General features: G+C 40.2%; 1 protein-coding gene across 1 annotated transcript; it reads right to left on the bottom strand.

Annotated features, from left to right (window-relative positions):
* Positions 1–986: 986 nt before the first annotated feature.
* On the bottom strand, positions 987–7971 carry LSM6 (LSM6 homolog, U6 small nuclear RNA and mRNA degradation associated). Its single transcript, XM_072861876.1, has 4 exons — positions 7869–7971; positions 6426–6538; positions 2769–2882; positions 987–1245 (listed from the first exon to the last, which is right to left on the bottom strand). Exons 2-4 carry the CDS (start codon positions 6517–6519, stop codon positions 1211–1213), a joined length of 243 nt encoding a protein of 80 aa, XP_072717977.1. The 5' UTR covers positions 6520–6538; positions 7869–7971; the 3' UTR covers positions 987–1210.
* Between the last annotated feature and the right edge of the window lie 15498 nt (positions 7972–23469).

Genomic DNA, 23469 nt, shown 5'->3' on the forward strand with positions numbered 1-23469 from the left:
AACAAGAAAACACTCTGAGTATCTGGATGTTAAGTGCAGTAACACTCAGACTATGAAATAGCTGAACGTTCAGGTTTTTTTTTTTTCTTGGCTGACTGCATTTAAAAGGAGAAAAGATATTTTATAAATTGGTGTAAGTATCCATGTAAAACTGAGCTGGATTTACTCACTGGGCTTTGATTATCTGGGAACATTGTTGCAAAATATAAACAAGTTCTGACTGTTGCCTGCACAGAGGTTCCCCCTCCCTAATGCATACCCCACACTATAAGCTTAATGTATTTGTTCTCATTTCTGGCTAGCACATAAAGAAAGAGAATATATAGATGGTACTAGGCTGGGGGGAAGTGGATAGGAGAAAGAGTGAACTGTCTGAAGAGGATACATAGGGCATGTTTACAAAAGCTTTTAGATTCCCAGTCTGTTTTCAGGAGTACCTTTAGATATTAGTTAAAATTGCTTTTATTGAAGAAGTCCATTGTGTTTGGTAGAGATGCAGGAAAAAAAGGTAACTGCAAGCTGAGGTGGGGTGGAGGCTGCAGAGGCAGGAGGTGAAGCAGCTACTAGCTGTGTTGGCATACCAACTGAGAGCTTTTCACCTGTGACTGACTTCCTCAGCTGGCACAGAGCTTTCTTTTCACCCTTAGGGCTCTTCTTCCGTTTGATTCAATTCTTTCCCCACCCCTAACTGTTGAAGTGTCACTGTTACATCCCTTGATTCAATCCACAATTTAAGATTTTTTGGACAGCTGAACTTTTTACCCAATGACTCTTACTAGATTGGCATTTAAAGCTGACCCTGTGTTTTCCAAAAGGGACAGGTCATTGTCACCAAAACATTAGCATTTCCCTTCCCAACATCAGTTAAACTATTGTTTTGCCATCAATACAAGGCCATGATTTGCAATTACTCCATGCCTGCTTACCTTCCAATCAGTATTTCTGTAACTGTTAGCATAATTAAACGAGCTGTTGCTTTGAATTAGTCTTGCAGCACTATTACATGCTTCTCTTTTATTTTTTTTCTGTACAGTGGAACAAAGCAATGCTTTGAAACAGAAACATTCAGGAAGTTTACACTGGTTTACATTTATTTAAAAAAATATTTAAACACTTCTGTATTTCACCTGTGGATTATTAACTACAAATCAAATAGGGCTCATCACTTCGAAGAGGTTCACAAGTACAAAACAGCCTCCTTCTGGCATCTTCACATCCTCCTCTTCTGTGTGCTTATGTACAATACTGTGAAAAGGAGAAAGCGGCACACATAAGAGGGCCCTGGTAAATAATGTGCAGAAGCCTGTTTATTTAAAACAGCTTGTTTCCATGGCTTGTAAAACAACAGTGTAATGAATCCCATTCAGCATGAACAAAGTCAGAAAACTTAAGTCCACGTTTCAAGAAATGCTATCAAATTTACACATTATATATTACTGTGGTTCAGTATTTACTATATTTATAGCCAAACTACACTACAGCAGATGCAGGCTGAACAGAGGGAGAATAAAGCCAGCTACCCTGCAGCATTACTGAGGGGAACATGAGAGAGTTTCTAAGCAGCAGAATTACAGGTGTCAGACACTAATGCTATGAACTTTCAACAAAAGCTGGAAATCGCAAGCACTTAAGGCAAAGCTAACGATTACCTATGAAGCAGCAGACATCTTCCACCTGCTTGGCTGGTGATATCCCCAGAACGGATCCATACACAACATGAAACTGCATTGTGCTCCTAAACCTGGGATGTCTTAAGTTCTCTGCTCAGCCTGTTCTTCAGCCTCCTGCCTTGCATCCATTTGTTTTAACTTTTATAATAGATTCTTATTTCCATAATTGATTCTCCAGCTGCAATGTCACTGCACTCCTTAGCACAATAATCCAAATTCCTTGCAAAAAGCATTTGGCCTCATTCAAGGATTATTCCTCCTCCCAAAACACTCTTTCACATTGGTGCCACACTCTCTTTGACTCCTTTTGTAACACGGGATTCAGTTCTTGTTTCTTTTTATTCGCTCCCTCCTTCCTGTCCTCCATTTTCTTCTCAAGTAACTTGGTCAAACTCTGCTTCATTTACCTTCTCTATAAGTCTCTTCACATCTGACTTGAGTCTTTTCTATTTTTAGATATTTTTCTCCCTGGCACATCCTGCTATTACAGCCTAACTGATACCACAGAGTCATTTCAGGAGCCTGGGATTGTCCTTGAAGAGCACTAAAATCCACCTACTGCACTGGGATATTCAAAGGCTCAATAGTAAAGTTCAAGTGATTTTCTTGACTGGTGGTAAAATCTTTACTCATAAAGATGAAAATAGCCTCCAGTACTAATGAACAGCATCCATTCAGGTCTGGAGAATTGCATCACAAGAAAATATTACAGTGTCATCAATATCTGTATTGTATCAAATTTATGCAGTAGTTTGCCTAGCAAAACACAGAAACTTCTATGGAGCAGAGGCCATCTAAGCAGGCAGTAAGTGCAAAAGAGTAAATCTGTCAAATGACAGGAAATAAGCTCTAAGGAAGGCTAGAAAAAAGCATGCTTCTCTAAATGAACTTCAAATTCAGAGGCAAAAAGGGCCACAGGAATGCAGAAAAACACAGACACTGAAAAGTGAAACTGTAAAACGTAAATATGTTAAGGTTTCCAAGAAAGCCTAAAACTAATATTCTTACAGGCAGCTTGCTTACACCTCAGGCACTCCTCAAATTCAGAAGTACAAAACACAATCATCTAATGAGCAATAACATAGGAGGAGGAGTTACCATTATTTCCTCGGATAAATGCGTCCCCGTACTTGTTCTTTAATTGTCCATTTACATATTCTTCAGTCTGTTCCAGAGCTATATTCATATACCCATCCAGGCAAGCCAGGACACCTGAACACAGTGACAGTTTAAAAGTGAATCAGCTTAAACTTATTTTAAATTAAACAAAAATGCATTGTGTTTGAATAGTACTGAAAAAACTGTATCTTCATAACAAACTAAGAGCCCAGGCTTGGCCAGATGAGTCACTAGATCAGAGTATTCTTCGAAGAATTAAGCTGGGAGTAAGAAACCCCAGGCACTCTAGTAGCAACTTTACCAGTTGATACAACGGGGGGGGGGGGGGGGGGGGGGGGGCGGAAAACAAGTCATTAAGGCATGACTTTCAAAAGATTGAGCATTTCCACTTTGAAAGTTCAGATTGTCCCTTCTCACTTCCGTTTTAAGCCACACACCTAAAAAGAACCTGTGACATTAAGTGTAACTGCATAACCTAAGGACAAGACTATGTGAATTGAGTTTTCATTGAAGGATATAGCTGAAAAACAATCCTTTTAATACAGGACACTATATGCACTTTTTCATATTTATCTTCATGCTTACAGATCTAGGAGAACACTGGCTGCAAATCTGTTTTGATATAAACAAAATTCGACATCATTTTCAACAGACAAAGGGTTTTCAAATTACACTGAAATCTTAAATAAAAAAATAGAAAATAAAATCACACTGTTTGTTTAATGCAACTCAAGAAAAAATCTCTGCCATTTGTAATATTAGATGTTCTTTTGATCAGGAAAAGATGCATTTGAGTAGCACTGATTTTAGACAAGTATTTATGTTCTCACTTCTCATATCCCCTGTTGAAGGCTGTACCTTGTTCACACAGTACTTCCTATGTACTGGCAGCATGATGGCATTTTTTCATTCAAAAATCACTCCTTGGCATCTACACCCACCCTTAAGATCAGAACCATGGCCATCTACAAATTTAACTTGCCTGATCAACAAACAGACTATTCATGAAAGGAACTGAATGTGGGGATTAACAGGGGTAAAGAATTACTCAGAGAATGCAATCTGATTTGTTAATTGTGCACATAACTAATACAGCTTTTTACAAGTTGTTTTATCTCCATCTTGCATATGTGTTTTCCTGACTTCATCCTTGCACACACAGACAATACTACTAAAATAATTTTTTCCTCTGTTTGAAAAACATCTAATTTATTTACCTGGCATTAAAACTCAAAATATAGTATATTGGCTGTACTTGGGGAGGGGGAGAAGATTCCGGTCTGAGAATCCTCCTCTAGGACACGTTCTCATTTTTCAGAAGTGTAACTGTAGTATCTTCCATTAAATAATTAGGAATTCAAGTTCTCCTGCCAACTTGTAACGGTTTGAGGATTATTATTTTCCTTTATGTTTTTCTTTCCTCTGTTTCCACACAAATAGGAAACCGACTGCTCACAAAGTGTTACTAAATGCACCCAAAAAACCCAAACCAAAGTCAGAACTCTTTTTCACCCCAGTAATCCCAAGTGCTCCCCGTAACAATAGAAAACAAAAAAATGTTTGTCCAAAATTAAAATGGGACTGTGTGGATTTTCATAGCTACTACTCAGTAGGCCATGAATGCAGTATTTTCAAACACTTTTGTTCCTAGAGTGCATTCATGGTTTTTTCATTCTCTTCCTCCTTTTCTCTGTGTTTACTCTCAGGACACTAATGGCATTAAATATTGTCACTGCCCATCCTGGCTAGTATTTTATCTGTTTTATCTATATGTAGATATGTTTTAATGTACATATCCATCTCTACACATAAAATCATATGTATGAATTTATCACTTATTACTTTCCCAGGGCTTCTTCCCTTAGACATGCACAGCACTTGGCAGCGCATCAAGACATTTTACAGTTACACATCAACACTTGTATTAGGCCACGTTTGTGCGTCTGGTGGCTCGGAGGGTGGAGGTACAGACATAAAATTAGCAACACAGCCTAGAGGAATAATTTAGACAGATCTGCAACAAAAGCCCGAGATGCTGGCTTTTTAATGTTTGGCTTTTACAAATGTTGGTTAAATTTCTGCAGAAAACAAACCAAGTGCATATTTTTCAAATGAGAACAGTATACAGGGTTTTTAACTGCAGGATCACATCAAGTGGGAAGAAAAAAGAGCAGAGGGAAATAAGGAAGGGAGGGGGAAAAAATCCAGTAATAAATAAGGGTGTTCAAAGGAACTATGGTTCAATTCCTGGTAGGTCTGATTGTAGGCACGTTAAACTAGCCTTGTTGAGGGGAAAGCTGAGTAATTTATCTGCAGCAGTTACAAATGGATCTTACCAAGCAGAAGGTACCAATGTTCTCAAAGAAAAGAGAAAGTGGATCCAAAACCCAAATCTGGTTTGGCCCTGCCCTGTGTGCACTTTTAGGTAAATGATGACTTGCTTTAATTGATTTTAATGAGCCATCGCTACATTCTCCTGCAAGAAAGAACTGACAGAGGCCAAAGACCGATGAGAAGCAGTGAATTTTTTAAGCCACCAACCCCACCTGAAGTGTTCAATGTGTTTCTCAAAGAAATGACAGATTGCAAATTTTGTCAGCTGAGAGACACTGAAGAACAGGAAGGGATTAAGAAGGCACTGCTTGCTCTGTCAGTGAACAGTAACAATTTAAAACTGCCATAATACAAAGATTCCTTCTCACAGCACAAACACGTTTGCTCTCACAAGTGCCAAGCTGAGCCAATTGAATTAAACCTATCTGAAGCAGTGATCTGTAGCAGGAACATAATGTTAAATCATTCCAGAATAAAATGTCTAAATTGTGCACAATAGGAGATACATGACAGTTTTAATTAAGTTTGGATACTACTAAAAACATTGGACAGGCCAATAGTCTTATCCTAATGGGAGTAGGACCGGGACATTTCACTGAACAGAGAAGTTTAATTTACTGGTTAAAAAAATCTATAATTCTACATACAGTGCAAAAAGGTATACAGATAGGCTGAAGAGTTCTGGAATAAAACTGCTGGACTGTGTTAAAATGAACTGGGCATATAGCAGAAAAAGCCACACTAAGCTTTCTCCTGTATGTCCGTGAGTCTTGATCTAACACGTGTCTAGGCAGTTGTTTAACCAATAATGTAAATAACTTTCATCCCTTGTGTAAGTGTAGGCTTATGACTGATGGCACAGTTGACTGTTTTAAGCTTTTCTGGACCAAGGTCTATACTAGGAATTGGAGAACAGGAAGGTGAAGAGAAGCGTAGTTCCAACAAGAGTTGCTATCAGAGCACAGAAAGGGGGACTGCCTGGCCATTTCAGGAATTGTAATTCCAGTCAATCTTTACAAATATCACTTAGGAAACTCAGAATCATCCTGAGACTCCAGTCTAACCATCTGTGACCAAGGACACTAATGATTTAGATAAGTAATTTTAATCTCTAAATCCACTGTTAACCTCCTTGTCATCAGTTTCCCCAGAGCTGATTTTTAATGTGACTGTTCTGAGATCTATATTCACATACTCCCAAGATTCTGGATCACACTGTTTTGCTTTTCAAAAGCAATGCATCTGTTCCAGCCTCCCCAAACAATGACTTTACTCAGTGTGAGAGACAGATGGAGAAATTACCTCGATAATCAACTCCAGAATTTAATTTTACGACAACTGGCCTTCCAATGATTTGTTTTAGAAAGTCACTAGGGGTTTGCTTCCGTAGACTCATCTTGATCTTCTCTGGTAAGCTGGGAAGAGAAGTGAGAGAAAACATTTGGATAAGCAACACACTCACATATGGTCTTTAAACACTCAGTGGAGATAGGCAGTCCCCTGATGCTTAAAACTTTCAGTAGGAGTAAATATCAAAGGAGATAAAAGCAAAACCTTAAGGGTGGAGGTAGAGAGACAGAGCTCCTAGAGCCATAGCATTAAACTTTCCCTTTGGCATTTTTATAACTTCTGAAATTATGAATAAGAATCCTTGTTTGCCACGCTGTGCATCTTGTAAACTTCCAACGGAGCCAAAGGCCTCATCTTCTCTGTAACACCTGTTGCTAAAATGGTTTTACTAAAATTAGAGAGGTAAGTCACAGTAAGTGGTTCATATCTTTAGGGGGTAGAGGGAGAAGCCAGTACATGCTGTTCTAGCACAGACTTCTGCGTATAAAGCAAGAGAATGATTTTTGATCTCAGCTCACAAATACGAGTAAAGAATAAACTTGAAAGGATGCCTTCAAATGAATCAGTTAAGTTAGACTAAGTTTAGAATTAAGGCTTATGATTAAGTTGTACAGAGACCTGAAAAGATGCTGTGATTTAAAAATTCATGGTGCGGCACACACACCCAGTTTGGTATGAGACCCTCCCTCAGTCTTAACTTCTGCTTTTATGTCACTTTGCCTAAGTAACAGTTGTTCTGCATTTTAAGTCACTGGTAGAAAATAGTGCTAATGCTGAGACCCAGTACAGTGTCAACTTTTTGTTGCCTGCTTTCTGTGGCAAATTGCAATAAGCTATTCCAGCCGTGCAAGGATCATCACAGGTTTTCCTATCAACGCGCAATGTCATCTGCGATGCTGGCACCGTAGAGCTCGGTCGTGTAGCACTTTATAGCCGAAGCTTTCCTGGAAAACAAGCACGTTTGGAACCGCAGGTGCTACCCCACCACCCCACCTGCCCGCCCCGGGCAGCCCACCGTCCTCCCGAAGGTAAACACGCTCCGTTTTTAGGGGCCGCTGCAAAAGCTGCGTGTTCAAAACCAGCTAAAACGCCGCGAAATGTGTTTTAACAAACGTCCCTGACAGAAACCCGAGATGCAACGTGGAGCTTTACTGCTGCTTGCTTAGAAAAGAGAAAAAAGCAGAAGCCACGGCTGCAACAGACGCCAGTAACGGCCGCCACCCCCTGCCTGCCGCACGCGGCAGAGGGGTACACACAGGCGCCCCCCGCCCACAGAACCGGGCAGCACCCCCCTTCCCTGACCCCGGTTCTCTCCCCGCGGCCCGGCGGCGGCGGGGCAGGCCCCCCCTCAGGGGCCGGGGCCGGGGCCCGGGCCCGGGCGCGCCCTGCACTCACCCCCCGCCGCCGCCGCCGCCGCCTCCTGCGCCCCTTCCCGGCGCTCACCGCCCGCCGCGCTCGCGCCCAATCACCACCGCCCCGCTACGGCGCGGCGGCAGGGACAAACAGCGCCGGGCGCGAGAACGCGCGGGGCGGGGCGCGGCCTGTGGGCGGGCCGCTCCCCCGCCGCCTCCGGCAGCGGCTCCGGCAGCGAGCGGGAGGGCAGGGGCGGCCGCTGCCCGCGCTCTGCCCTCAGCCCGGCGGGTGCGGGTGCGGGCCCGGGCCCGGGCCCCCAGGGCGAGGGTCCCGCGGGCAACTCCCGGGGCGCGTTTCCCACCCGAGTCCGTGCTTTTGGGCGGGTTCCTCCATCCCCGCTCGCTGGCGCGGGGCGCTCGGTCTGTGAAAGGCCGCGAGCCCTGGCTGGTTTAGCACTGTGGCGGCCTAAAAGCGCTGTTGATTCGCAGGTAACTCCCCCCAGTCCATCAGGCTGTGCTGCGAGGGGTTCGCCCGCGGGACCCGCGGACTCTTCTTGAGCTAAACTCCCCATTTCTTCACGGAGATGCATTTTTATGGCTTTCTTGCACTTGGACCCAAAATAATGTCTCATCGATTTCGTACGGAAAAACTATATGATCCAGTATATAATTATACTCTACTATAATGCGATCCTATTAATTCCGAAACGATCTCGTCTTACATGGGCCTTATCGGAGAAATAAGTGAGCGTCTCGCAGCTGTCAGTGTAGGTGTCCTTACCAGAACTAGATAGGAAAGTGTTGCTCAGTTCGTTTTACAGATGAATTAGTGAGCTAAGAGATTTTTTTCAAATGTCACCTGGAAAGAACATGGCACAAGAAGAAGCTGAACTTTTGTCTTCTGCTTCTCCTCACCTTCTCACCCATCTTTTCCCCTTTCCTCCAGCTATCCCCTAATGTCTGGAAAATACTTTTTTTTTTTTTAAGGGATTTAGTACTGTGACAGGAGTTAATCAGCTGTGAAAGCTTCTGGACTGGATTTTTTTATTCTTCCATTATTGATTTAGTATCTCGGTGAAACACTTAATTCTCATGATACAAAGAAAATGTACTATCAGAACACAGATTTGTATTCTCTGTTCCTTCCGGAGCTGTTCATCTTCTGTTTTTGAACACATATCCAGTAACATTTTTTTCCCCGAAGCTTAGGCTAAAAGGCTTTAAGAGGCGAGGTCTGCAAACCCAGCCTAGTTCACCTGACTGTCCCAGACTTCCAGCCCAGGCACGGCCAGGGAAGTTGGGCCAGGTTGCGCCCGTGTTTCCAGGCAACCATCATGTTAATCAGGAGCATCCAACTGTGCTTGATTATATCTAGGACTTGAAGCAGAAAAGGAACATAAAATAGTTACTCTGGGGAGCAGGCTTGCAAAGTTTTATTTGGCCGTCTGGCTTCAGTGCGTGATATTTTGATAAGGGAGTATTCTGGTTTTCATTGTTATCGATCTCCATGATAAAGACTGGGCAAATAGGTTTTTCATGCCTGGGCTGGTAAATTTTCATGACGATTTTGCAAATCCAACTAGGGACATTTTATGGTTTGGGAGCCTTCCTCTTCCTTTTATTTCTTATGAGTTTGTCTTTACAGCTTGTATTTCTTTTTTTTTTTGCTAGCCCTCAGAACCTGCTGAGCTATTTTGCCTTCTGCTCAATAGGCTGCTTTCTAGCTAGCTTAGGCATATACTTAGTTACAGTTTCTATGTGTGTGGATACTTTGGTTGTTCCATGTCAGTCCACAAAATCCTTCTACTTTCCTGCTTCATACCCTATTAACCTCACAAACACATCTATTTTGAATCACAGGCATTGAAACTGGCAAGTTTTATATCCTTAGCTCCCCTCTTTCACAGTTTGAGACCAAGTCATGAACCCAAATCTTAGGTAATTTTTGTTGATTTGCCATAGGTCTCGAAGCAGTCTCACGTGCTGTTGCTAGTGGTAGATTAACCTTCATGCAGGAAGGCATACGTTGCTGAGCACTTTGGTGTAGCGTGATTTGCACCTGGGAAGACAATTCCCATCTTGTACATTCAGGAAGATTATGTCATCACATCTGTTATTAGGCAACCTAAAGAATGTGTTATTTCCTGAGTGACAAAACCTCAGTGACCTCAGGAAGGTGGTCTTCAGAGGATTTCAGTAATCCACTTCCAGTGGACTCCTCAAAGATTTCAAAGCTTCAGGAGTGAAAATAAAATCAAGATGTTATTGGCTAATAATTCTCTTTTGTTTGTTTGTCATCTAGATGAAAAAGGATTTTGATCTAAAACATCACATACCTTGCTATGAGTAGATTCCTTTAAATACTGCATTGCTTTATCCTTTCATAGTGTACTATGACAGAGGTTTTTCAGCTGTATAACTCATTGAAATCAGCAAGATGCTGCCCTTGTGTTTTAATCAAGATGAACTTGAAAGGTGAACATTGTAAGTGGTAGAAATTATTTATAATTTGGTAATAAAAGTTTATGTCTAACACTCCAAATTTCATACATCTGCTATGTGCTGGCCTTGAGATATAGAACAATTGCAATTGCCTTTACATTTGGCCTTAGATGAAAGGTCATAAATTACAATGATAGAGTTCGGAGTCATTCCCAGCTCACAAAATTTCCATATTAACATCTTCACCTCAAACATAAATGGTTACAAAGTTACAAAGAAAAGAGTTGTGTTGGCCTTTGTCAACTGAACTTAATGATGGAAGTCAGTGGATCATGTACTATTGCTAACTCTTAAATATAAAGCATCGCAGAACCCTTGTTCAGAGGACCTAATTAAAACTTTACAGTTAACTTTAAAAATGAAATGGGATTTGACAGTCTCTCTTTCTCTCTCTTTAATGCAATAAAAACCACTTCAAAGTTAGGAAGGTTTTTCTCTCCCAGCTACTTGAAATAAAAGCATTTCCATAGAGCGAGGTGGCTATATAACACAGAATGTGTTAAAAGGAGTGTCCAATTTTTCTATTTCTTGTGAAGTGCACACCATTTATGTAAGTTAAATGCAGAAGAACAACAATCCAGATGACAAAAGAATGTCTGTGGCAGATTTTGAATTCAGCCTAAATAATCCTTGGCTACAACCAGTAGATGAAAAAAAGAAGACGTATTAAACAGTCCTCACTTGAAAATTGTGTCAGAGAGGACAAACCCATTCCAGCCACAATCACAGCATACCCCATGATTTTAACAATGAACTTTGGTGCCTTCTTAGATTAGAAAGAAAAGAAAAAAAAGAAAAAAAAAGATATGAAAATTATGCCATAAAATAAGAGGCCAAGAACGAGTTCCAAATCCAGGGAAACTTTTCTTGTTCAGAGCCTCTGAGAGTGTGGGGGCAGAAGATGTCAGCCTCCATGAAATAGTGTCGAGGTGGAGAAGCTCTGCAATTCAAAATTAGCACTGTTATTGCAGGGTTTCCTGAGGGCCCTGAAGTAAACACGATATTACATTTCTGAAGTTTGAGAGGTGGAAGGTGAGATTCTGCTCCCACTGAAGCCAGTGGAAGTTTTGCTAATTACTTCTCTGTACTAAGGATGCCTCTATAAATTATTGAAAATACAACTGAAATCTCAAAACAAATCCATCTCGATGAGCTGGTACCAAAAATATAACTGTTAGACTGATAGTTGTCACAGCTTGGTTTTAGAGACTTCTCAGCAATGGATCCTGGCTGCTGAACAATCCGTTAGCCCACTGGCCTGATCCCAAATCCTCCGGTGGATTCAGGATAAGACTCGTAGGCTGCAGATCCTTTCCATCCACTTTGGATCAAGAAAGCACCATACATGCTTTCTGCACAGCTATCCCACGGGATTCCTCAGGGAGAACCTCATGATAAGAAAGCTTTTGCAACCCGAGTGGCTTGTCTGCTTTTCAGTCCTGAAACAACTCCTGTGCCAGAAGAGTGGGATTAGCTTCCCCCTCATTGCTGTGGACCCCCAGGCTGTTGTCTGATAGCAAGCCAGTGGTATGATTAGCTGAGGGCTCTGTGTCTCGCTTTGCATTGTCAGAGGCTGTGCTGTGTGCAGAGAACAGATCGGTGCCAGATTTGCACTTTGGCACAGGGCTGCTGGAGCTGACCTTGCGACTCTCTTGAAGTTGGCATAACCTCCATGCTCTCTGTCCCTTTCTTTTCTCTTCTGGAGCTGTGTTCTTTCACTATGATTTGTGCTTCTTAGAAGTCTTCTTCTGATGGCCTGAGGGTGAGGAATAGGACATTAAGGAATTGAAGGGTGAAGGAAGAAGCAACAGAAAGGAAGTATTAGGACCTCCCTCCTTTTTCTTCCTCCTCAGCAAACTTCCTGGTAAACAGGGAGCTGTCAGCAGGCCTTCAGGGAGCTGGGGAGGATAATGTGAGAACTCAGCCTGAGGCTTTCTCTCTGTCTCCTAGACTTTCAGGTCTGTAGAAAAGAAAGGGAAGGTCCCCAGAAGCTTTCAGAGTTCACTTAACTCCCTCTGAGTTCCTGAGAGTGCTCTCCTTGGCTTCCGCAAGGGATAAGCTTTTTCATGAGCCTTAAGAGGTTTGACATCCCCCTTTGCATGCATTTGGATGGGAGAGTTCAAGCCTTTCAGCATTTGAATGATAGTCTATCTGTGCCTATACAGTAAAAGATCAAAGATTTTTTTCCCTTAAATGAAGGCTTAGTTACCCAACATTATTTCCCATGCTATGCTAAGATCATCGGAACTGCTGATTCCCAGCCATGTTCTCAATTAAAAAGTTAATGCATTTTTAAATTGGACCTTAATCAAAAACCATTGGGTTTGTGCTACAGCTTTTAGATAGAAGAGCCTATAAAATTCTGTCTTCTTCAAGTTCTTACACTGTGCTCACCACCTTGGGATGTTCATGTCCTCCTATATGGATGAAGTGACATGATGACCTTTTGTCACATGTTTGTCTCTCCTACTTTCTGTCCAGTTAAAATATAGTTTGACAGATCATGTGAAAATTATGCTTTCTATTAAGTAAAGGCCGGAAGCTCCACTTGATTCTTTTCTGCAACACTTGGCTAGATTCTATCCAAAATATCATGGAATTGGACACAGCCTGTTGTGTTTAGACTTTCTAAAATATTTACATCAAAGAAACACACATTATCTATTTTTTCCAGTGTGGAATATCAATTCCAGATGACATTTCAATGTAAACTTTTCCATAGCCAGCTCGATGATGCTAATTCAGTCCTTCAGGTTGAAAACTCCGGTGTCAAGTTTAAGCACAGACATGGGCTGAAGTAGTTACTTTAAATTGACCTGCTGGTGTAAAGCATCTGCAAGGTTAGTTCCCAGCTCCTCAGAAATGCTTCTGATGCAGACCTGGGGATATGAAGTAAACATGAGGCAGCTCTAATTTGTAGTGTGGTAAAAGCAACCCATACCATGTTCTGAAATTCAGTGAAGAAGGAAGACTAAAAAGTGTTCAGCCACCTTTCTGTCCCTCTCTGACCCTTTCCACTTAAGGATCCAGCTGATGCTCTAGGGAAGAAGTACCATCTGACTCATAGGACGATTAAGTCTCTTTTTTGGGAACTGACTGGATCTGCCATCGCCTGACTTCTTCCGGCCTCTCAACCCAATTTTTCCATTTATTTGACCCTCCACAGGTATTTCATATATGGGGAAAATTTGTGTTTGCCTCTCCTCAGAAAGATCCCAAGACCCTGTCCATGGATTTCAGCAAGTAGTGGATTAAGGATCAAGCCTAAAATAAACTGAGTGGGTTTTTTTCCATCCACACATTTCCGTCTTCCAGAAATTGTAAGACATAAGCTTGAACCCAGCAGTGCTACTTCACTGTATGGAGCAGCTAGCACAGTTTAAGCAATAGTTGTAATAGTAGCAAATTGAGTTTTATTGACACAGACCACAACATTATATAAAAAAGAAGTGTATATAACTCTGTGAAATTCAAAGCATTTGCTGACACATACCAAGAAAAAATACTGGAAAATGAAGACATGAACAAAGAGATTGATGTCTCAAGCTCTGGACTTGCAAACCTTTGGTTTTGTTGCTATTGTGTATTTGTACAGTATGCAGAACCTCCTTAGACATTACTGAAATGCAAATAAAGAAATAATAATCAAATATTAGAGAGAAAATAAGTATACAAAGATGATTCAGTTTGTCTATGTGAGGAACATTTTCCTGGATGTTAGCCAGACTGGAAGGCACGTGTGGAGGCTACCAAGTCAATGTTGACTCTGCTGATACATGTTACTTTGTGAGGATGCTGGAAATAGGCAAAAATGATGGTGTTCATTGTAACTCAGAACACCTGGGTTCTCATATGCCTCTGCCAGAGGCTTCCAGGGTGACCTTGGGTGAATCACATCTTCAGTGGCTAGTTCCCACATTCAATTAACAGAAATTTGATTAGATGGAAGAAGCTATTTTTATTAGTATAAATTATTTTTGAGGTGGAGGGAAAATAGGGAAGATATATGTAGAAAAATCTCAAATATTCCTAGTTTCAGTAATTTGAAACATAAATATTTAATCTACTGTTAATCCAGGAAGTGAAACAATTAAGTATTTAGAATAAGGGAGACGGTGGTATAATCACTCTGTTCTTTCTCTGCCTTTACTAACTGGAGAGCTCAATTTCTTTAGAAATAAAATGTGATTTAATGTCAATGTTAGGTCACTCCTAGAGCATTTGTGAGCTGGTATTTTCCAGTGGCTGCAATTCTTGGCCATTGACTACAAAATCATCAGTTCTGAGGTTAAGGGAACAAAATGGAATGTAATTATTTTGTAATGTAAAAAAAAAAAATAGGTAAAATCAAAAGGGAGTACTAGAAACTGTATATATGCCAGATAAACAGTTTTGTTAGGAATAGAACAAAAGCATAAAGTTTCATATTAAGTCAAAAGTTAATTTTTAACTGAGTACATTATACATCTCTCTTGTATTTTTATTATAATTTCAATGGATACACTAGCAAAAATAAGGATGCTATCTACAAATATAGATCTGTCAATATGGTGTGACTGCCTGTGACCCAGTCCCCAGGGCCTGCAGTTTCAGAGGCAGTATAACCTCAAACACGATGCTCAGTTCTGATTCCCTGGTGTTCACACATGCAAGAAAATATTCCTATATCCTTTAGTCTTGACTGCTTTTACAAGAAAAAATATATTACTGCAAAAATTATATAAAACAATATTGAAAGTTATGTACTAACTCTTCTAGATCTGTGATAACAGGTATGAATGAATATTATCTTCTAGGAGTGGGGAATGATGCAGGGCAACTGACTCACTGTTCCGTGATCCGTTTTTCAGCTTTCAGGCAAAACTGCCATCTGTGCTATCAGTGCAGCTCCACTAGTCCTAGGAATTGTAGTAGCTTTAGGGCAAAAACAACACCCATGTTTTCTCACTCACCTAATCCTACCTAGAAAATTTAGAGGGCAGTAGCGTAAAGTGCCTGTAGCAATCCAGACCACCTGTCATTAAAAATTGCACCCTTGCTTACTGCTGGTGGACCTGCATGGATGTTGAAAATAATGGGGAATGCTAAGATACCACTAACCATAAACAAGACTTGTGACTGTGAAACTGAAAAGGTTCGAAAGGCTCTTCTGAGGAGAAGAGAGGCAATACAAAAGCCTGATCAGTAGTCCTTGCAGGCTTTTGTGGCTAGGAAGGTGTTGGCAACATTGCTGTAAAATGGGTTATAATTCCTTATGACTTGGATCGTTAAAGAACTACAGCTCTCATTACTTCACTCTGCACTGCTCTCCATAAACAGAGGACTTCATTCTATAAAGAAGAGGAAGAAAATCCCCTCTGCATTCAGGAGAAACTGGAAGGTGAAGAAGCAAGCTGTGTTCATACCATGCATCGCTTTTCTATGGTTTCTTGTTTCATTTTACTTCTAGCTCCACTGAGTGACACATGCTCTGGTTTCCTCCATAACATATGTGGACTGCTGGTCTCGCCTCTTCACACTGTATCCCAACCATGTCATCTCCTCAGCTACTAAATTTTTCCTGTGCATTCACCTTCCTCATCCAAATCATCATTGTGGGGGCTTTTTCATGGTTTTCACCTGGGCGCTTGTCTGCTTGGAACTGACACTACCAATTGATTTCACATAATGCACACAGCACAGCCTAAATATGTATTTGTCTCTGGATGTAGGGTTCAGACATTAAAATCAATGCCTTGGAGGTGAAAGGCTTCATCGTCCATAAATAAGTCTTGAGCCACTCATTTCAGCTCCTCAAAGAGAGTATCAACAATGGAGTATGTCATTTGGAAGATGAAAATACGCATGTTATGCTCGCATGCTGAAGTTTCTTCAATTGGAGGGAATTCTAATGGAAATGGGGAACAGCAGTGGATTTGTATTTTCGCACAAAATGGATAAGGAGATTTTATATATATATATAATAGAAATATCTGTGATAACTTTAGCCCATTAAAGAACAATGAATAATAAATGAATAATCACATGCTGTGTGAACAATTCAGGGGTACACCATCAAACGATGCAAATCTCCAGTTTGAAATAAGCAAGTCAAGTATTGGACAGGCTAGCCTGGAGATGTAGGATCTGTTCTCATTTCTGTTGCTGAGCGGCTCTCAAATGTTAAGACAGGTCATCTCACCTCTCTGTGTCTCAGTCTCCCTTCTGTAAAACAAGAAGAATGATATATCTAAAGTGCTTTCAGATCAATGGATGAAAAGCTTTACGTAATAGCAAGGTATTATTAATATCCTAATGATGCCATGAGAGAAAATGATCAATAATTATTTATATTTTTCTCTGCTGGTTAGGAGGTATTTTTTTACTGTCTATATTTTCTAAAGACATGCATAACAGCAGAATGTTGTCACTTTTTTGCAGAACATACAAGTCTTTTTGTACCTATATGATATAAAGATGAAAAACAGGTTAACTTCTGGTATGTCATTTCTCTCAAGGCTGGAGGGCCAAAGTCAAAGGGAAAATCTAATGATTTACTGCATGAGCAAGTGCAAAATCTATGCATTAATAAATTCTACAGGACTGTATATTCATGCTTTATTCATACTGTTTTTTAAGCTTGAAATTTTTTAGGAATTGAAATAAAAAGGATTGCTTTCAAAAATTGCCCCACATTAAATAATCCATGTTTAAGAAATTGTGTATTTATTTTTAAAGTAACCTCATTACTACTAGACCACTTTTTCCTTTTGACAGTAAAGCAGAGTGCTTATCTTCCATATTTTCATAATGAAAGCTCCCAAGCACAGGATACTGTGGCAGATTTACAGCCTGCGAGCCGCAGAACTGACAGGCATTTTAATATGAAAGGAGATATGATGTCTTTAATGTACAGTGATGTCACTTCTAACAAGGTAGAAGCCTGCTTTCTGCACTGCAATCACCATCAGAAGTGAAACCTGTCTGCTTCAGGAGTGACCTTTTAACCCAGGAAAAGGTCACAAATAATAGAAAAAAGACGGGACTCTGCTTACTCAGGTGGAAGGGCACACTGACGTTGGAGGAGCAAGGCTATTGTGGATGTGCATTATCTCCAGGAAGTTGAAGCTAGAAATAGTCTACCTAGAGCTAACCTTGAGAACAGAAAAGGAAAGGATAATGAAAATCCTCAAGGGAGTGTTAAACTGAAAGCTAGATTGCCTGTTGACTACCTTTTTTCCTTTTATCCAGCATTGATTGGACCTAATAACTTCAAAGTGATATTGACAGCAATATAGTCTACCATTAGCTGGACACATGATTATTTCCCTGAGAGAAAGGACAGCAAACCAGTACCAAAACCTAGGTCTTTCATTCTACATTAGACCAATGAATTTACTACTTTGTCTAGGAAATATTTGCCAGTGATTTTAAAGCCTGATTTAAAATGTGCATTTCTTAAGTCCCTTCTTAAATGTGCTTCCAGCTCCTGACTGAGAGATTTTATCATGTAATTCTGAAGCCGCACCATTCTTAAACCTTGTGTACAAGAGCATAAGCTGAAAAGGCCATCAAATGGCAAGAAATCTCAACGTCCAATAAGTATCTTGTGTTAGCATTAGGCTGGTGACTTTGGTTAAAGACAGGAAATTAAAGTATGCGGGCATACATATATATATAAAAATATATCTTCTTAAGAGATTCACTTCCCCTAAACTAAAATTCAAGAAAATCAACTTTGAATATCATGTCTTTTGGTATTTTGGCAGTTTGATCTTGAAGGAACATACTAAGGGAACAACATAAGAAGTCATTCTGTTGTTTTCTATTATCTTTGCAGAAATCTTAATTTTAAAAGAAAATACTTTTCAGCAGGATCTGAACCATCATGTTCTCCTAGCTGGGGTGCTGGGGCACTGAAGCAGTAATATTCAGGTAAGGCAAAACAAGGAGGAAATCAGAGCGTTGGCCGATCTGTATAGTGTTATCCCCAAAAGGAAGCATTGATGTCAATACAGCTGCATATCTGTGTGTCCTGCAAAATCAGAAATGATGGTTGACCTCATGAAGATGCCTGTAATATTCCACAGCTAGTCCTGTATTGTTTTGAATTTAATTTTTATAAATGAGTATGTTCTTAGTGGTGACATGATTTGTTTTAATTTACTTTGAGACAGCTGTCTCTCTTCATCCCTCTTCAAAATGGAGGGAAAAGAAACTGCAAAATCAAGTTTACATATAGAAATAATCAACTTGCATTTCAGTAGAAAATGTCAGAAATACTGTCAGTATCAGTAAATTCTTCTCTCCATTTTGAGCCTGTTCTTCTGACAGCAAAGGAATATTCCAAAGATAAGCCCTGTGTATGCTCGGAGATATGATAATATTCTAATTATATTTTCCAAAAAGTAAAAATACTGGGAAATGAGGTATGATGTGATACTGCTGTAGATCCATAGATCCCTGGAAAAAAAAAAATCAGATGCCATTAATTAAGTTAATGGTTTGAAAGGTCCTGTAATAGCGTTAAAAGATCCGGATCTGGAGACAAAAGCAGCTTGACAGACACAAGTTGTGAACTGTTTCACTTTCCATGCTACCTTATATCTGTCAATATATTGGTTATGGAGCTCTGCCGAGGCCAGTCTCAAAAGGCAGATTGTCACATTTCTCAAAAGATAAAACATCCCTAAGGGTACAAAGAATTCAGGGACACAAGCTGATAGGCAGGAGCAGCACTGCAACTCTAACATTTTATGGCTAAGTTCAATGAGTGAGTCCTTAAACGGGTAATTGAATTGATGAAAGGCTTACAGTTGCCTCGATTAAGCTTGTTCTTTCTCCATATGTAAGACACAGGATAGTTTAAGCAAAAATTGAGGAAGAAATTCAGGAGAGAGACATTCATAAGCACTTTGAAAATTGGTCTCACATGAAAAGCTCGCCATTTGTTAAGTCACATGTGCCATTTGTCCACACAAATAATCCTGTTTCCCGAGAAGTGTCATTTGCAACAGCCCCTTTTTTTCTAACTAAGGATTTGTAAATATTTTTAGAACATGTCTCACTGCTTCATGACTCATTCCCCTTACAATCTTTGGTATTTTTCCCATTTGTGATCGTGTAGCATCCCTGTGGCGTATGGTCACCTGGGAAAGTACTATTAGGGAACAAATTAAGGGATTTTAGCTATTTTTAATGACTCTTGGAAGGTAGAAATGTGGAAGAAGAGCCACATCAAAGCAACATTTTTCAATGTACTGCATTACATCAACCAATCTCATTGTTTGCTCATGATTTCCATGCTGTATCCCTCTATTGTATCTTTGTTTATAACTGAATTGTAAACTGTCTGGGGAATGTGCTTTGCTTTTTTGTGTGCTTATACAGTGCCAATTGCAAGAGAGTGATGGCCTGCAACTTGGATCATTAGGTGCTATGATAATACAATTTTTAAATAAATGCATATTAGACCAGGAACTTATAAATTCCTGCTTTAAAAAGCCTTGGCTTTAAACTTTATATCTGATTATAACTTACTTTGTTGTCATTAGCTTCTTTTTTAGAAAACTCAGAAGGTAGTTATGTTCTTCATGTATTCAGCAGGTATATGATGCCTTTCAGAGAATGAGGATTGTACCCTCAGATGGGTAACAAATCTCTGTGTGTTTACTAACATTTAGATAGCGTAGGGGAAGAACACTTCCTGTAGGGGTGAATTTTATTTACCTATGAATGTAAGTACTGGTTCATTGATATGTGGTGTATGAAGTTCAACTCATCTGTTCACTCTGGCCATGATTCAGGCAAATGTTTAGGGTCAGCAAGCACATACTGTATTGAAAGTTGTCAGTGAGGACACAAGTACCTAGTTCAGGCAGTCTGAAATGAACAAACCGATTTGGACTCTATGAACCTCTGAAATAGAGCCTGTATTTGAGCTGAATTTTTGATGTTCAAGTCTCATATAAGTAACTTAATATGTCTTACAAGTTGTTTAAGACCTTGCTTGCATGCTTACAACTCTCTCCCTAAATATAAATGTTGAGTATTCTGATAGATTTTTTGGAGAAAAATATATTTCATTCACACTTTATTTTTATTTATATGTATGTTTAGTGCAATTACATATTTACGCTAGTCTTACAGTATAAGGTTCATTAATTAATATACCATGTGCTTGAATATGAATTTTTCTACTTTAAATAAGGCTGGGTTATAACTGCAATTCTTTTCTTTCCCCAAACTGCTTTTGTATTCCTTCCACACATGCAGCACCCTTCACCATTTTGTTTAAATAACCAGATTGGTGAGAATGTTTGACTTTTTAAAGCACCTTCTCTTTATGGAGAATTAAAGGTCATAGCTGGAAAACTGGCCATCCAAGCTCAGTCATTTCTATGTATTTTGTTAATTTTTCCTGGTTAATGGTCCTTTCAAATTCAGATTGCACGGTTACTTCAGACTCGCATCAAATACTCCTCAGAAATAGCAGCTCACAGTGGGAAAAGATAACCCATTTCCTTCAAGCACCGTAGCTCTATCTGTGAACTATTGGCATCACATGAAGATTGATTAAAGTTCTGCAGACACCTAATGCAAAAAAAAAAAAAAAAATTTGCTCTCCTTGCCTGTTTCAAAGGATAGCTATCTCAAATTCTAGCTGCTTGTCTCTGAGGTCTGAAACTGGCTGAGTCTGTTTATCAATTAGGGTGCCAGTGTTTAGAACAACATTCAGAGGGTAATGGTAATGAGGGACCACAGCCATGGCTCCAGGGGAACATATTAGTATTAACCTCAATGCTAGGTCATGCACTATCCCTTTTAATGAGGGATGTTAGGGCTTCCTAGACAGGTGCATTTTGAGCTGAAGCGTAACATAACCTTTTCTACCTTATCATGTCAGGTGGCAAATTTAAACCACAGTGGACTGAAATAGGCTTGCTCAGCACTATAGATAATTTAATTCCTCAGCCATCTTTCCTCTTTATCTCCTGTTGACATGCTCCAGACTATAAAACAATAATAGAAACCATGTTCAGATAAACATAAACCTTACGAAGGTGTGCAGTAGGCTTTGTGCCCTTCCCCTTGTTCACCTCTCTGCAGAATGGGGTGCTGTTGGTGAAGAGGTAATAGATGAACCTGGATACTGCGTGCATTGTGCTTTGGGGTCCACCTGTCTGTGTCTGACAGACTACCTTCAAAATCCTCAGCAACTTTGCCCTACCTAATGTGCAAGCCCAAAGGCTTTTGCGGGGGGCTGTTGGTTGTGAACGGGGATATATGAGTTTGACCTAGTCCTCTTCTGCATGGTGCGCTTTTGCCAGTCCGTGCTCCCTTGGAGTTTCTTTTTTTAAATATTACATGCATGTCTCCAGAAAATTACCTATTTAAGCTCGTAATGAAAAGTTTCCTGGGAACCACCACCTTGTTATCTGTTCCACAACAGGCTCACTCATAAAATAAGCTTGAAATATACCCTAGTTCTCTAGGTTTTGGAGGATAAAAGCAGTTGATTCCATTAGCCATCAGTCAGGGACAGAATAGCTCCTAGATCTGAAAGTGCTGAATCCAAGTATCACTATTTATGGTTGGGAGGCAGCATGATTCAGTGAAATATGCTGCTTTCCCCAAGAGTTATATAAGAATTACCACTTCGATGCTGCTTTGTAATGTTGGATACACCTAAACATTTTGTGACTCAGCTTCCCCTTTTATAAAAAGGGCGTAATGGGACTTACCCTAAGAAAATATATTGTCATTGTAAAGTGCTTGGAGGCAGCGACAGGGCCTCTTTGCTACACTGACAATAGCAGTGATGTTTGAGGCAGGACAGCAGTGAGATGCAGGTATATCAGCATTGCCTGCTCTGCCAGGAAGGTGGAGACAAGTCAGCAGCCAAGGGTACAAAAGCTTGGTGATGCCAGAGAGCCCTTGGAGCCACAGGGCTTCCAGGCTACTGGTTTCTGCTGCCTCTGCTGTACTGGAAGGCCAACCAGATGTTGTGATCTGACACTAAGGAAAGGAAAGCCCTCTCCAAAGAGCCAAGATCATTAGTGGGTATCTAAAAGGGGATATTCATTGCAACGTTGATTTATGCAGTTTTTTAATTGCATTAAAATAGGTGTAGCCAGTTACATGTTTGCAGTAGAGTAAGCTTTTATGAGGCTAGACTAATGAATGAGCCCCTCTGCACCCTCTGAAATTATTTGAGTCCCTCCCTTGTGCATAGATTGAAATTACAGCAGCAGCCATAGCACAAGAGTGCCAGTACAGTAAAGAACAGTCCAGTGCAGACCCATCAGTCAATGTCCTATTGATCATATTAACAAAAGTGGAGTAGTAGTGTGTCAGTGCTAAAATGTTGTCCTGGTTTTGTATTTGTGCATTCTTCTAGAGCTAATGTAATTTCAGTGAAATTCTCTATAATTAAATATTATTAATAGCCAGGTGTTTTATTCAATTAAAGATGTTCTGGAAGCATCAGTCATCTTTTTGCATCTGGTACGATGCAAAATTTCATTTGGGAAGGGCTGCAGTAGCTCCGCATGGAACTCAAAAGCTAGCTGAGAGATCTTGAAAGAACTTTCAATTAGTGGAGGGAGGTCCACAGCAAGAAAAATATGCTGATTTTTCAGCATAGCTCTAAGCTTCCTCTTTCTGACCCTTCCATTCACTTATGCCAGTTAGAGATAGGCCTACAGTGGAGTTACTATTGAAACTGAGGAGGATAAGCAATAGCTTTTCAGGCGTGAGCTATTCCTGGTAGCTGATGATTGATTTTAGACATTTGAATAAATGCGCCTACCTTCTTTTATAGTGATAGAATTGTTTCTGGTGCATAAAAATGTTGCATTACATTGCAACACTTCTAGAGTGCAGCGGCAGCAATAGCTATATTTCAGGTGCCCTTCTTCATCATTCAGATCCCAGGAAAGAATGTGCCTTTGAACTGCTTGAGGGGCAGTGTGATTGGCATCAAGTATAAGCACACCTCCTATTAAAGCTGTGGCACTGTGGTCAGTGAGAAACTAGTGCTGATCAATGCCACCCAAACATAGCCGTCAACAATAAAAGAAATCCATGAAAAAGGATTGTTGTCTCGTACCACGAAGTGCCTCTTGTTAGCAGCAATGCTGTGTTCCTGAGTGGTCAACTCA

Source organism: Ciconia boyciana, chromosome 5, assembly GCF_034638445.1.
Source record: "Ciconia boyciana chromosome 5, ASM3463844v1, whole genome shotgun sequence".
NCBI lineage: Eukaryota > Metazoa > Chordata > Aves > Ciconiiformes > Ciconiidae > Ciconia > Ciconia boyciana.

What these genes read in the sequence shown, in the direction of transcription:
- LSM6 (XM_072861876.1), bottom strand. Translation starts at nt 6,519, where the DNA reads ATGAGTCTACGGAAGCAAACCCCTAGTGACTTTCTAAAACAAATCATT. An exon ending in TTCTGGAGTTGATTATCGAG is followed by an intron (nt 2,883 to 6,425) that starts GTAATTTCTCCA and finishes CACTGTGTTCAG; the next exon opens with GTGTCCTGGCTTGCCTGGAT. An exon ending in ATTTATCCGAGGAAATAATG is followed by an intron (nt 1,246 to 2,768) that starts GTAACTCCTCCT and finishes TCCTTTTCACAG; the next exon opens with TATTGTACATAAGCACACAG.